The sequence below is a fragment of the Fistularia commersonii genome, chromosome 36, assembly GCF_037954325.1.
Source record: "Fistularia commersonii isolate RoL2024-O1a breed Wild chromosome 36, RoL_Fcom_v1.0, whole genome shotgun sequence".
In the NCBI taxonomy this organism is placed as follows: domain Eukaryota; kingdom Metazoa; phylum Chordata; class Actinopteri; order Syngnathiformes; family Fistulariidae; genus Fistularia; species Fistularia commersonii.
In genome coordinates, this window is record NC_141319.1 from 2,931,062 (window position 1) to 2,946,742 (window position 15,681).

Sequence of the window (15,681 nt, forward strand, 5' to 3'; positions counted from 1 at the left end):
AGTAGTAGTAGTAGTATATAGCCAGCTCTTCTGGCCATGTTAAAGCAGGAGGAGATCAGTGAAGGACTTTGTTTGTTTGTTTGTCTGTTAATTAATTACTTAATTTATTCATTTTTTGGTGTCATCATATTTTTGTTGTTTTCCCCGTCAAAAACCATCACATTGGGCTATGTTAACACAGACATCTGTGTTTTTTTAAACATCTCCTAAATGTAGCTGTTCATCTTTGAGTTACTGCTACTGCCGCATCATCCTCGACAAAACAGGCTGTATTTAGAAACAGTTTGACATAATTTTTTATGTCATTTATGGCATTGGGATAAGAGAACAAACAGTTTATTATGAAATTATTATGAAATGTCACCTGGTCTGCTGCCACTGAGTCCTCAGATCTGCCATCTGGTCACTCTTTTTTACCTGAGGTGGAGGTTCAGAATTAAAAAGAGGATAGATTTTACTTTCAGAGCAGAGGGCCCCAAACTACAGGCCATCCTGGACTTTAAATAAGACGGAAATATTAATCTTTAAAGTTTTTCTTATTCTTATTCTTAAAGTCAGACTGTGGGAGTCTGATGAGGAACACAGCGAGGCTTTGTCACAAAGACAAAGAGACATTGCCTTTGAGATCAAGTGTGACTGTTAAGAAAACAAAAAAAAATTTCAAGGTTAAAAGACAAACACATCATATTGTGTGCTAGTTAACATTTGCTCAGACGAGCTGACAACACAACTTAAAAACAAAACTATATCAACTTTCAGCGGTTGTCACTATAGAAATCAATCAAGTAGAAACCTTTATGTTTTTTTTACAATTATTATACAATTAAATACTCTATTATACATTGCTGCTGTCGTCCTTATGTTTTTTTCCTCCTTCTTTAAGGAACGAACGGAAGATTGATTAATTCCGTAATGCCGACCTACAGCCGCATAGCTTTTACCTTCCCTTAGCATGTCCAGAAGTTTAACTTTTTCTGCGATAGATAGCATCTTCCGCTGGCTTTTGGGCCCTGCCGCAGGTGCTTTTGTCGGTCCAGAGCGTTTTGTCAACATTACGGGTTTTAGAGAAACTCGAAATTGCAAGAGACTTTGCACGTACGTAATGTAAATTTAGCAAGCTGTTTTACGTACGTGTACATATTAAACTGCAATGTTATTGACGCAAAGGTAGAGAAGAAGCGGAGTGACTTTTTAGCCAATCAGAATGCAGAACACAATGCTCGATGCAAATCCGTGAAATAGCGAAACCGTGAAAAGTAAACCGCGTTATAGCGAGGGATCACTGTGTATAAATGTCTGGGTGATCAAAAGGTGGTAGTGCCCCCTGTGTGGTGCAGAGAGGCTGCTCTGTTCGGAGGCGGCCTGGCATCTCAGGTGAAGGCGAGGAGGTTTAACGGCATCTCTCTGCACCGCAGAATAAATCCACCCCAATAGACTGTCCAGTGTGTCGCAAAGATCCAGGACGTCCTTTGACTGCTGCCCAGGTCACCTGATCCTCCCATACACACATCACAACATCTCTGGATTGGACCTATAACTAGGCAATTGTATGTGTTTGATTTGGATGAGCCTGGAACAAATGCTATCTGATCACACCTGGATGGGAAGCTATGCATTGATGACAACAAAAAATGTTCCTCTGGAAAAACTTCCAAATCTCAAATACACACAACCACTGAGGATTGAGCTGCGCCTGTGATACACTTTAATTTGTTTGTGTGTTTGTGCATTGTTCCAGTTCTAGAAAGCAGTTTTTTTAAATTTGGTTATTAGAGCAGCATTTAGTCTGTGAACAAGTTATTGTCCTTGGAAACATAATGTCAACTCCAACACTGTCTGAGATAAAAACATTTTGGTAAATGAAAGGTCGCTGTGGTGGCCAAGGAAAACAGGATTTTAGCAACCACTTAGTTCCAGAGAAAAGTTGAGTAGTGATAAGTCATGAAGTGATAATTTCATATCCAAAAGATCACCATCAGTGTGATGTCGTAAGGTCTGCAGGGTACTCCAGGCAATAGTAGTGATACAGTGATCCCTCGCTATAACGCGGTTTACTTTTCACGGTTTCACTACTTCACGGATTTGCATCATGCATTGTGTTCTGCATTCTGATTGGCTAAAAAGTCACTCCGCTTCTTCTCTACCTTTGCGTCAATAACGTTGCAGTTTAATATGTACACGTACGTAAAACAGCTTGCCAAATTTACATTACATACGTGCAAATTCTCTTGCAATTTCCAGTTTCTCTAAAACCCATAATGTTGACAAAACGCTCTGGACCGACAAAAGCCCCTGCGGCAGGGCCCAAAAGCCAGCGGAAGATGCTATCTATCGCAGAAAAAGTTAAACTTCTGGACATGCTAAGGGAAGGTAAAAGCTATGAGGCTGTAGGTCGGCATTACGGAATCAATGAATCTTCCTTTCGTTCCTTAAAGAAGAAAGAGAAAAACATAAGGACGACAGCAGCAGTGTATAATAGGGTATTTAATTGTATTATAATTGTAAAAAAAAATAAAGGTTTCTACTTCACGGATTTTGCCTATCACGGGTGCTTTTTTGAACGTAACCCCCGCGAAAAACAAAGGTATACTGTACTGTCTGGTTCCTTTTTTCATCTCTTTTAAGCACGGTAATCTCTTCATGCAGCAGTGTCACAAACATGGAGGCAAAAGGAGACCATTAAACCTGGTCATCTGAGAAACCTGCATCAGCGTCACAGAATATGTATAGTCTGTGTTTTATGAAAGCTGTGACAGAGAACCTCATCTCCTTCAACATTCTGCAGCTCTGCTGTGTTTTTCTTGATTCTGCTTCCCACTGCTTCCCACATACCTGCGCTCCTCTTAGCTGTTTAGACTCATCAGTATTCTGACTGGATTTATTGTCTTTACCCACTGACATTTACATTTAAATTGTTTATCTCCCGCTGTGTGTTTCTATATGTTTGCGCGCGTGTATGTGTGTGTGTGTGTCTGCGTGTATGTGCATGTGTGCGTGCGTGTGGGCATGTGTGTAATGAACATGCCTTTGCTGGTCCTTGAAGGTAGCCATTACTAACAAACTTTGAAGATAATGCCGAAGGAGGAGGAGGTGGATGCAGCTTATCTGAACTGCTATCAAGATGCTGCTGACAGCTTGTACTTGGTGGTGCTGAAGGGCAGCTTTTAACTTTGCAGGTTAAAAAAAAAGGAAAAAAATCACAGGAATGAATTGTATTTTTTTGCGGTCTGAAGCTGTTTAACCGGTTAAATGTGTGAAACATGAAACAATATTCATGTGATAAGAGAACTGGAACTGAATCATGCATATGTTTTTCTCCCTTTCATCAACCTTTTCTCTAATCTGTCACTTCTCTCTATTTTTTTAATGAATCTTCTTCTTCTCCTTTTGGCTTTAACCCCAGGGGTCGCCACAGCGAATCAACCTTCTCCATCTAACCCTATTGTCTGTATCCTCCTCTCTCACGCCAACTACCTTCATATCCTCTCTCACTATGTCCATAAATCTTCTCTTTGGTCTTCCTTGAGACCTCTTGCCTGGCAGCTCCAATTCCAGCATCCGTCTACCAATATATTCTCTATCCCTCCTCTGTGCATGAACCAAACATCCCAGTCTGGCTTCTCTGACCTTCTCTCCAAACCATCTAACATGTGCTGTTCCTCTGATAGATTCATTCCTGATCCTATCCATCCTGGTCACTCCCAAAGAGAACCTTAGCATCTTCATCTCTGCAACCTCTAGCTCTGCCTCTTGTCTTTTCGTCAATGTGGTTGTTTCTAGTCCATACATCATCGCTGGTCTCACCGCTATCTTGTACACCTTTCCTTTCATTCTGGACAATAGTCTTCTATCACATAGTACCCCTGACACCTTTCTCCACCTATCCCAACCTGCTTGAACCCGTCTCTTCACCTTTTTTCCACACTCTCTGTTGCTCTGGACTGTTGAGCCAAATTACCTGAAAATCCTCCAACTTCTTGATCTCCACTCCCTGTAGCCTCACTGTTCCACCCAAGTTCCTCTTATTCACACACATATAATCTGTCTTGCTGCAACTAACCTTCATTCCTCTCCTTTCCAGAGCATACCTCCACCTCTCTAGATTTTCCTCAACCTCTTTACGGCTCTCACCGCAGATCACAATGTTATTGGTAAACATCATGGTTCCTGGTGATTCCTGTCTAACCTCCTCTGTCAGCCTTTCCATCACCGCTGTAAACAAGAAGGCGCTCAGAGCTGATCACTGATGGAGTCCCACCTCCACCTTGAACTTCTCTGTTACCCCTACAGCACACTGTACCAATGTCTCACAGCTAGCATACATGTCCTGCACCTAGCATACTTCTCTGCCACTCCAGATTTCCTCATACAATACAAGAGCTCCTTTCTTGGCACCCTGTCATATGCTTTTTTTAGGTCTACAAAAACCAGATGCAGCTCCTTCTGGCCTTCTCTGTACTTCTCTATTGGCATTCTCAACGCAAATACTGCATTTGTTGTACCTCTTCCAGGCATGAAGCCATACTGCTTCATTCAATTCTACACAACCCCCTATTCTTAAAAAAAGGCTCCATCATACTTCGTCTCCATTCTTCAGGCATCTTCTCACTCTTCAAGATCAGAAATACTACCGCTGCCTCTCCTAGACACTTCCACACCTCCACAGGTATATCATCAGGACCAACTGCTTTTCCACTCTTCATCCTCTTCAATGCCTTCCTCACTTCACTTTTACTAATTTCTGCTACTTTGTAGTCTATAAGTCACCTCTTCTACCCTTGCCTCTCTTTCATTGTCCGCAGTCATCAGCTCTTTAACATACTCTTTCCATCTTCCCATCACTCTTCTAGCATCTGTCAACACATTTCCCTTTCTATCCTTAATCAACCGGACCTGTTGTACATCCTTTCCATTGTTATTTTTCTGTTTCGCCACCCTGTATAGATCATTCTCACCCTCCGTACTATCCAACCAAGCATACAAGTCATCACACGCCCTTCGTTTTGCCTTTGCTACCTCTATCTTTACCTTATGTCACATCTCCCTGTACTCCAGTCTGTTCTCTTCAGTCCTCTCAGTATCCCACTTCTTCTTTGCTTACCGCTTTCTCTTTATATACTCCTGCACTTAATCGTTCCACCATTAAGTCTCCTTATCTACTTTCCTCCCAGATGACACAACAAATACCATCCTACTTGTCTCTCTGATAACACTAGCTGTAGTTGTCCAATCATCTGGAAGGTATCCCTAACCACCATGACCTTTTCTCAACTCCTCCCTGAAAACCATACAACATTCCTCCCCTCTCAGCTTCCACCACTTTGTCCTCTGCTCTGCCTTTGTCCTCTTCATCTTCCTTGTCACCAGAGTCATCCTACAAACCACCATCCTGTGCTGTCTGGCTACACTCTCACCTACAACTACTTTGCAGTCACTGATCTTTTTCAGGTTTGCATGTTTGCCCTTCCTGACGCAACCCTCTGCATTTGTCCAGGCTTGGGACCAGTTCATCGAGACACTGGCCTGTGCCCCCTCGAGGTTGGCACAGGGAAACACTGGCCCGTGCTGCCCTGAGGCTGCATTTCTATTTTTTTCTTAAGAATAATACCTGGTAAAAATCCGAACAACTGTCTGGTGTGAAAAATATAGAATAAATAAAAATAAGAGAGATTGGAAAAAATATTCAAAACAAGAAAATTCTATAAAATATAACAAAAATGAAAAATAAAATTTCAAATGTGAAAATTCCAGATAAATGAGCAAGACATTACAGAAAGTATCAAGTAATCAGACAGAAATATTTTCAAAACTGTGATGAAAATTACAATAAAATAACATCCAACCTTGTAAGAAGTCTTGAAAAATGGATGGAAAATTTGACCGGATAATTCATGTAGATATCTTTGTAGTCCAAGAAGGAACATATTAAAGGTAATAGTATCTGTTGTACACAAAATGTCCCAAAAAAGAAAATATAGCTGGGAGTGGGGAAAAATTGATGATCTTTTCTCCCCCTTTCAGTCCAACTTTGAAATGGAAACAACAAAAATATTAAAGCTCACATGGTAAGGTCATAAGGAAACTGCAGATACACCAACATGGATCACTGAATATATGCTGTCTGGTACTTCTGGTGGGCATTGGACACTATTTCCACAATTAATCACATTGTAAATTGAATCCCTTTAGGTTTTGATGTGTTAGTTCAGGATCAAGAAGACACCTGATGACATCACCTTCCACTGCCGCTTCCAGGATGAATCCATTAACTGCAACAATAATCAGTAGATTAAAATTAGTAATGAAAGTAATTGTTAAATGCAGCTCTGTATGATTGCAATTAATTCTGATGAAGTCTGCCTGTTCAATTCATTGGTGTGTGTGCGTGTGTGTGTGTGTCAGTGTGTGCGTGTCTCTATATGTTTGTGTATGTGCTAAGAGCTGCTGATTGGTCCGCACGATCCATCTGGCTGCTTTTGTCTTCAGGCATCTGCCCCTGACGAAAAATTATGCTTTCACGCATGACTCTATGTCTCTGTGTGTTTGTGTGCGCGCTCGGAAGAGGGGGTGGATCTCCAGATGTGGGGTTCATTCTCCTTCTCATCTACCTCATCCCATTTATCCTAATCCAACTCCCTCCCACATGGCATTTTGCAACAAGCCACCTGTAGACACACACACACACACACACACACACACACACGGCCCACGGCATGCTAACATGCCTGTTAGCTCAGCCAGGTGGCTTGGTGGCCTCAAATGGGTCCTCCTGCACCTTTGGCTCTGTGCTGATTGGAGTGAATGCAGCTGCTATGAAATTATGCAGAACCGCTCAGCACACAGTTTTAAGTGGGTCACCGAGTGTGTTCGTGCAAGTATATGTGAGTGTATGTATGTGTGTGCACTAAGCATTGAGTGTCACTGTGGTACTTTTTTTTTTTTTGTTGGCTCCTTGGTGCTGAAACTGAAGTAAAAACACTGTTTATTCCTATCACACTGTTAATATGAAGAGATTCTCGTTGTGGCGGACTCACAGGACAGTGGCCATGATGCGAATGTAATTTAAAGTGACAGGAAGAGGAGGGTTACATTGAATTAAATATTGGGATACCGCATCAGCGCCTAAGGGGGGAAATATTACAACTATGGGCTGTTCTCCATGGTGCAATGTTATGTAAGACCAACACTGGAACAGGTCTGTTGACTCTGGCGATGAATCAATGGCCTTATGTGATCATAAAAGTTTTAGATTTGCTGTGGAAGATTTGAAAAAAAGCACATATAATGTTCCAGTATAATTCAAGCAAAATAACCAACACATATTGAATTCTTTAAGATATCAACATAGCTTCATATCATTGTGGTTGTCTTGTTTTGATGCTCCATTTGGCTGTTTGCTACTTTTATTTTCTGTTGTCTTTAAAGTTTTCTCTTTTTACTCACCTTTCAATTACGTGTTATTAGATATAACACTTGATTAACTCTTGAGTTTACTGTATTGCTCCTCACCCCACTATGTGGCAGGGCCAATATCTTCAAAAGCTGCCTCTTGACTATATAAGTTTTATTATAGTTTTTTTTTTTTTCACGGGGCTGATGATTAAATCTTAGTGAATTAAGGAGGCCAATTGCTGACATTTAGGTAGGCTATTCAGCTATTCAGGTGAAATGACTGAAAAAACTGACAGCAAGACAGAGTACAAAAGGAATATCAGATTAATTGAGTTTTGTATAAAGAATGACAATCAGTGGAGCAGAAAACAATTCAAGCTTGAATCATAGCATTGTCTGGTTAGCGTCAGAGGACTGGGTGTTGTAGAAATAGAGGCCTGAAGTTTGTCAGATGACTAAAATAACATTCATTTTGCTGAAATTATTTGTAAAGTCAGATTTAATTAATTCTGTGGTTTTATAATATCATACTCTTTAACCTCTCTCTGTGTCTCTCAGCCAAACATGACGCAAACGGCAACAGAACCATCCCACCATTTCCAGAAGGGACAGAAATGGTCATGTTTGGTAAGTGGTCTGTTCTTCTCGCAGTTTGATTCTAAAAGGGTGTTTGGAATGTGCTCTGGGTATTTGGGTATTTGAATATCACATGGCACTCCAGTCAGTATCTGCTATTGATGCCTGACGTTTGTTGTCAATCTCTAAAACCAGACGAAAGGGTAGCCCTATGGCTGAAAGTCTATTGAGTGAATCAAAATTCACTAGCCTGCAAGCTAATATTAGCAAAACTGTTATACTGTACATGCCAATAATTGTGGGTTTTCTAACTCTGTGACCTTGTGTGCTGTCACGTTTTCCTTAGAGAATTTGTTATTCGCTCAAAGAGTCCTCATATGAGGACATTACAATTCTGTACACATGATACTACTTAGACTGGTCATCCTCATGTATGTGCAGCAGATCCCAACTCCCTGCCCCCTTTTGAATCTTTATTAAGAATTTCTACTTGACATGCATGCAAATTTCAAACACAAAATGAATCATTTTTAAAAGCAAATGTGCGGAAAAAGTGAAATAATTCCTTTCGAGAATAATCACATGTCCCCCAGTGCCCCCCAGTGGAATAGTACATGATGCTCTGGAAGTCTAATGGAGGGGTTGATGTAACAGTAAAAACACTTCCAATAGCAAGGTGTGAACTTTGTATACAATAACAAATTCACTCTTTCAATTTTTGGATGTTTTTGTTTCCCAAACCACCACATGTCCAATGATGTAATTCATTTTTATACCTACTTACTGTATGTCAATCTCCTGACGTCACCTCAGAAGACCAACATGCTTTTCTATCATCTAAAAGGAATGGGCTGTTTCTGGGGGGCTGAGAGGAAGATGTGGAGACAGAGGGGGGTTTATTCCACTCAAGTGGGCTATTCTGGAGGATACACACCCAACCCCACCTATAAGGAAGTCTGCACAGGTAACCTCTACATAATGATACACCAACACACACACACACACACACACACACACACACACACACACACAGTTAGGGTACTGGACAGTGTGTGCATCCACTGACAATCAATAGAATGTGGAAAAAACTAGACACACATTAACAGAAGACTGAATTCTTTCCCTTGGGCCCCATTAGACTGGGACTGCTATTGATGCCTGACTGCTCTCAGCGGCAACTGTTTGTGTGTGCTTATGCTTGCGCTCGTGTGATTGTGTGTGTGTGTGTGTGTGTGTGTTTGTGCCCACACGCTACTTTGACAGGACCGCCCAGCCATTCTTCCAGCCAGCATCTACTGAGTGAAGCCATCATTAGCTCTGTGCTGCCGCCTGCTTCTTCCCTCAGCTTCACTGATGGAGACTTTTTTTTTACAAGAGTGGTAAACTAATGGTCGTCAGGGTGGTTTCATGAGTTAAACACCGGTCTATTCACTGACAAGATATTTTCTGCTCCCTGTTTTGACTGCAGAAAGTTATAGATATGGAGGATCATGTTTTATTATCATTTAGACATTTAGTTGAATCGAGGAGGGTCGGATCAACTTAATCCAAGATGAACAGAGAGCAGAGACCTTGGAATTTAGACACATGTAACAATATCAGTGTGTGTCATTGCAGACCTAAATGTGTGTGTTGCAGTGATTGTGTGTGATACAGAGGTGCTGGCTCATCACCCTCACACAGAGGATACTCTAAATGTCACATATTGAAGGGCCGCCGCATCAGTTTTTAATCAGATCTGTGGCACAGTGACAGCAACCCTTGTGTGAATCCACATGGTTTACACTGTGTGGATTTATAGCAAGTATCCCATATGTCAAATATCTTTTGTCAGATTATATCCCAGATAATGTTAAAATGTCATCATTCTTTTAAAGTTATTTTTAAGAGTGTGTCATATAATCTTTGCTCAAAAAGCTAGCACCTTTCTTCTTTTTAGGGAAGAAGCCTGTTGGAATTGGAGAATCTGAGTTGACACAGAAGCCAACCCAAACAAAGACTGCAAATATTAGTCAACTAAACCACTTCAAAATAAAAAACATCCAGGTTTTAGGCATGGATCGGTAAATATAATAGTTTAGATTACTTTTACAGTGTTAATGGAACAATTATTGAGTGACTTAAATGTACTGGACTATCAGATAATCCATTACAAATAACATTTTTTTTATTCTGGAGTTTGAAATAGAAGACAGCGGCCGTTAAATCCAGCACTTTGTATCCAAGGGGCTGTTTTCCTTACCTCACTCTTTCCCGTCATCTTGGTCGAATCCGGGCAGAATAACAGCTGAATACATTTGAAATGCTCGAGAACACAAGTGAGGGTGTGATTGATGTGTTATGAAGTGTTTGTCAGCAGACGCTGTCACAGCTCGCACAATGCCATGGGTCAATTTGTCATCTTTGTCCGGAGTAGCACCGCAGTTTGTTTCGCAAACAATGCTGCACGACTTTTGTGTCTGGACAATCCAGGCAGATTGAGGACATGGACAGGCTCTTGTAATCATCGAGGGTGCAGTTGAATTGGAGATGGCTTGAACAGTTCACTAATTTAATCTAATAAAGGATGGGGATTTATTTATTGTCCGTTTTTGGGGCTCCCGCCATGGGACCGGACTTTGTTGTCCCGGTGTGTTCAGATTATCATTCAGGGAAAAATAACACGACGGCCAGGAACAAATTAAGCAAAAATGGTTTATTCAAAGTCAGGAAAATTCACTCACGAGATATCCCGGGCCAGAATGAATGTCACCCCACGAGGATCGTTCGGCTCTTCTAGACACCCGCTGAGACGCGTCCGGTCGAATGTGTCGATGAAGAAGTTCTTGCCCTGAGCCAAAGGGTCAGGCTCATTTCATACTTCTTGATCAAAAGGTCAGAGGAAGTCCTTCTAAGGACTTCTTCCCCTGGCTTCACACTCTTGAAATTTGAGCACCTGGGGTACGGGGCTGTGGGTCCTCATCACGTGATGAGGTCTCGCAGTTACATTTTAACAGTCTTTGCAATTTATGCTGAAATATTGGTGTGAGGTAGGGGATTCTACAATTTGAGGTAGGGGATTTTGCAAGTCCCTCTCTTGACGTGAGTATCCTCACGTCACACAAGGACTACAATCGAAATAAACTGTAAATACAATGAATGCATGTAAACATAGTGCATTATAATCATGATGCAATATCCTAACAGTACATTAGAAAACAAAACTGAATAACTGAACTGTCTTAAAGGAGTAGAGAAGAGCAGCAGAATTCTAGATTTATTTAAAGAAGAGCAGCCAAACAATTAAAACTTGTAATCCAATTAATCGCAGTGTCACTGTGGATTATTTTACATTAATCACAATTAATATCCATTGCAAAATACTCAGGAAACACACCATAATGGCCATCCACATGTTTTTTTTCTAAGCCGACTGCAGAGACAGACAAACTGGTTTGTATTAGCTGAGGCCCTTATATTCAGTGAGGTTTTGGCACAAACAGGACATAAAGGCCTGTAAAGTACTTGTAGAGGAATGTTGTCATCCACCACCAGACAGCGATGGAGCACTAATCCATGATGTGAGTAGGAAAGAGATTGTTGGACTTCCTGCCATTGTGCATTGTTAATTGCGCAGAAATAATAAATCAAATTAATCATTCAAATTATGAATGTGGACATTAATTTAAAGGTGTGTTTTTTTTTGTCACTTATTCTCAGGTAATGTCTACTTTTTTGTGCGTTCCGAAAGCATACATTAATTTCTTGAAGAGAAATTTTTTATTTAAACAAAAATTATTTGGATTTAGAGGACTTAATAAAAAAGAACAGGTCTGTGGCTCTCTTGGGAGAAAGGGGAAAAAATTGGAAGATACTCAGATTTGACCAAGGTGAAACACTTTTTTCACATAATAATATTAAAAGAAAATCAATGGAACAGAACTTCGTCTTCTTCTTCTCCTTTTCAGATTTTTACTTCAGGCGTCGCCACAGCAAATCAACCTTCTCCATCTAACTCTATTCTCTGTATCCTCCTCTCTCACACCAACTACCTTCATATCGTGTCTCACTACCTCCATAAAGCTTCTCTTTGGTCTTCATCAAGACCTCCTGCCTGGCAGCTCCAATTCCAGCATCCGTCTACCAATATATTCTCTATCCCTCCTTTGTACATGATCGAACCATCTCAGTCTGGCTTCTCTGACCTTCTCTCCAAAACATCTAGCATGAGCCATCGCTATGATAGACTCATTCCCGATCCTATCCATCCTGGTCATTCCCAAAGAGAACCTTAGCATTTTCATCTCTGCAACGTCTAGTTCTGCCTCCAGTCTTTTTGTCATTGGAACTGTTTCTAGTCCATACAGCATTGCTGGTCTCACCACTGTCTTGTACACCTTTCCTTTCATTCTACCTGAAAGTCTTCTATCACATGGTACCCCTGACACTTTTCTCAACCCATCCCAACCTGCTTGAACCTCTTTTCCACACTCTCTATTGCTCTGGACTGTTGACCCCAAGTACCTGAAATCCTCCAACTTCTTGATCTCCACCCACTGTAGCCTCACCGTTCTTCCTGAGTTCCTCTCATTCACACACATATATTCTGTCTTGCTACGACTAACTTTCATTCCTCTCCTTTCCAGAGCATACCTCCACCTTTCTAGATCTTCCTCTACCTGTTTTCTACTCTCACTACAGATCACAATGTCATCTGCAAAGATCATGGTCCCTGGAGATTCCTGTCTAACCTCATTTGTCAGCCTGTCCATCACTACTGTAAACAAGAAGGGGCTCAGAGCTGATCCCTGAGGGAGTCTCACCTCCACCTTGAACTTCTCGGTTATACCGACGGCACACCACACCACTGTCTCACAGCTAGCCAACATACCAGAGCTCCTCTCTTGGCACCCTGTCATATGCTTTTTCTAGGTCTACAAAAATACAATGCAGCTCTTTCTGGCCTTCACTGTACTTCTCTGTTACCATTCTTAAAGCAAATACTGCATCTGTAGTACTCTTCCTAGGCATGAAGCCATACCGCTGTTCACAAATGCTGACTTCTGCTCCCAGTCTAGTTTCAACGACTCTTTCCCATAACTTCATTGTATGGCTCATCAACTTTATCCCTTAAAAGTTGCCGCAATTCTGCACATCCCCTTTATTCTTAAAAATAAGCGCCATCACAGTTCATCTCCATTCTTCAGGCATCTTCTCACTCTCAAAGATCCTGTTGAATAATAGAGTGGAAACTCTACTGCTGCCTCTCCTAGTGTCAGGGTATCACACCTGATCCCAATTTGTAATCGGCGCCAGCTGCAGCAGATGCCGCTAATCAAGATCCCTATAAAGGGCAGCGGCACGCTCTGCCTGGTGCCGGGGGATTGTGGCTCTCAGACCACTGCGGGGGCCCTGCCACGACCGGACCCCATCCCCGTTAAGACCGGACCCAGTTGGCCGGTGTAACCTCTGACCCCTACCTCGTTATGACTGGACCCAGTCAGCCGGTGTAACATCTGACCCTGCCTCCAACCTGTCCTGCCTGCAACCTGTCCTGCCTGCAACCCGTCCTTGCCTGCCACCCTGCCTGGGGCCCGTCCCGCCTGCAACCCGTCCTGGTGAGACCCAGCCCTGTGCAACTCCGTCTCGGGGCCAGGGGCTTACCAGCGACACCCTACCTGCCATTTCAACGCAATAAAGCGCTTTCGATCCAGATTCCTCCTCTGAGGTGTGGTTCCCTGCCCGAGTCCACCCTGTGGCACCTAGACACTTCCACACCTCCATGGTATATCGTCAGGACCAACTGCTTTTCCATTCCTCATCCAATTCACTTTTACTAATCTCTGCTACTTTGTGGTCTACAATAGTCACCTCTTCTACCCTTGACTCTCTTTCATTGTCCACATTCATCAGCTCTTTTAACATACTCTTCCCATCACTCTTCTAGCATCTGTCAACACATCTCCCTCTCTATCCTTGATCACCCGGACCTGTTGTACATCCTTTCCATAATTATCTCTGTTACGCCAGCCTGTATAGATCATTCTCACCCTCCTTACTATCCAACCGAGCATACAAGTCATCGCATGCCCTTTGTTTTGCCTTTGCTACCTCTATCTTTACCTTATGTCGTATCTCCCTGTACTCCTGTCTGTTCTCTTCAGTCCTCTCAGTATCCCACTTCTTCTTTGATAACCACTTTCTCAGTAAATACTCCTGCACTTCCTCATTCCACCACCAAGTCTCCTTATCTACTTTCCTTCCAGATGACACACCAAGTACTCTTCTACCTGTCTCCCTGATATCATTAGCTGACCCTTTCTCAACTCATCCCTGAAAACCATGCAACACTCCTCCCTTTTCAGCTTCCATCACTTTGTCCTCTGCTCCGCCTTTGTCCTCTTGATCTTCCTTGTCACCAGTCATCCTACAAACCACCATCCTATGCTGTCTGGCTGCACTCTCACCTACAACTACTTTGCAGTCACTGATCTCTTTCAGGTTACCTTGTCTATATAAGATGTAGTCTACCCAGGTGCTCCTACCTCTGCTCTTGTAAGTTTCCCTATGTTCTTATCTTTTCTGGAAAGAAGTGTTCACTACAGCCATTTCCATTCGTTTTGCAAAATCTACCACCATCTGTCCCTCTGCGTTCCTATCCTGTATACCAAATCTACCCATCACTTCTTCATCCCCTCTATTGCCTGCACCAACATGCCCATTGAAGTCTGCTCCAATGACCACTCTCTCATCTGTGAGGATATTCTGCATCACTTCATCTCACTCATTCCAGAACTACTTCTTCTCCTCAAACTCACACCCCACCTGCAAGGCATAGCCAAAACAACATTGAGCATGACACCTTCAGTTTCCAATTTCAGACTCATAAGTCTATCTGACATTCTTTTCACCTCCAGAACATTCCTAACAAACTCCTCTTTCAAGATGACTCTTACCCCATTTCCCTTCTTGTCAGTACCATAATAGTACAACTCTAAGCCTGCTCCTAAGCTTCTAGCCTTGCTACCTTTCTACCTGGTCGGAAACACAGTATATCCACTTTCCTTCCCTGCATCATGTCGACCAATTCTCTACCTTCTCCTGTCACCTCTGCATTTATCTGGGCTTGGGACCGGCTCAGGGAGACACTGCTTCCCCCTCCTCCCAGGCTCAAATAGAATATTCTCATTTATCAAAACTAATCAGGTCAATCAATTAAAGACAGAAAAAGCCATTTATGAATTACCAAAACTATGTTTTTTATTAAGTGGCTTGTTCCAAAACATCGTATTGAGATGGTAATATTATATAATTAAAATGTCAAACAAATGTGGTACAATACCAGATTTAAAAGATTTTTATCACAAGTGCTAGACCTGTAATAATCGCATGGCCCTCGTGAATTTTTTTTTAGCCTGCAGGTGGCAACACACCCCCGTGTGTGCGTCTGTGTGTTTCTGTCGCAATTATTTGTTCAGAAGTGACAGATGTGTGTGTGTGTGTGTGTGTGTATGGCGGAGTTTGAAGCAATGGCACCTGGATAAAAGAAGTGCTGCTGACATCATTCTACCTCCCTAAGAGCAGACAGCAACAAGCTGAGATGAATATTCATATGTAGATAAATATTTAGTCACTTCAGCCTGAAATGTGATGAAGCTGTTCACTTCTTTCACCGTTTGCACAGGTGAAAATAAAAAAAAAATAAGGGACCTGCTGTCAATCAGGCTCAGTCAG

At 42.1% G+C, this 15,681-nt stretch overlaps 1 protein-coding gene across 1 annotated transcript in view; it reads left to right on the plus strand.

Moving 5' to 3' along the window:
• msraa (methionine sulfoxide reductase Aa) overlaps positions 1–15,681 on the plus strand; it is a 50,004-nt gene that overhangs the window by 19,625 nt on the left and 14,698 nt on the right. The window contains exons 2-3 of the mRNA XM_086143020.1: positions 7,951–8,019; positions 8,813–8,932. Coding sequence (XP_085999146.1) covers positions 7,951–8,019; positions 8,813–8,932 — 189 coding nt within the window. The remainder of the gene's footprint in view (positions 1–7,950; positions 8,020–8,812; positions 8,933–15,681) is intronic.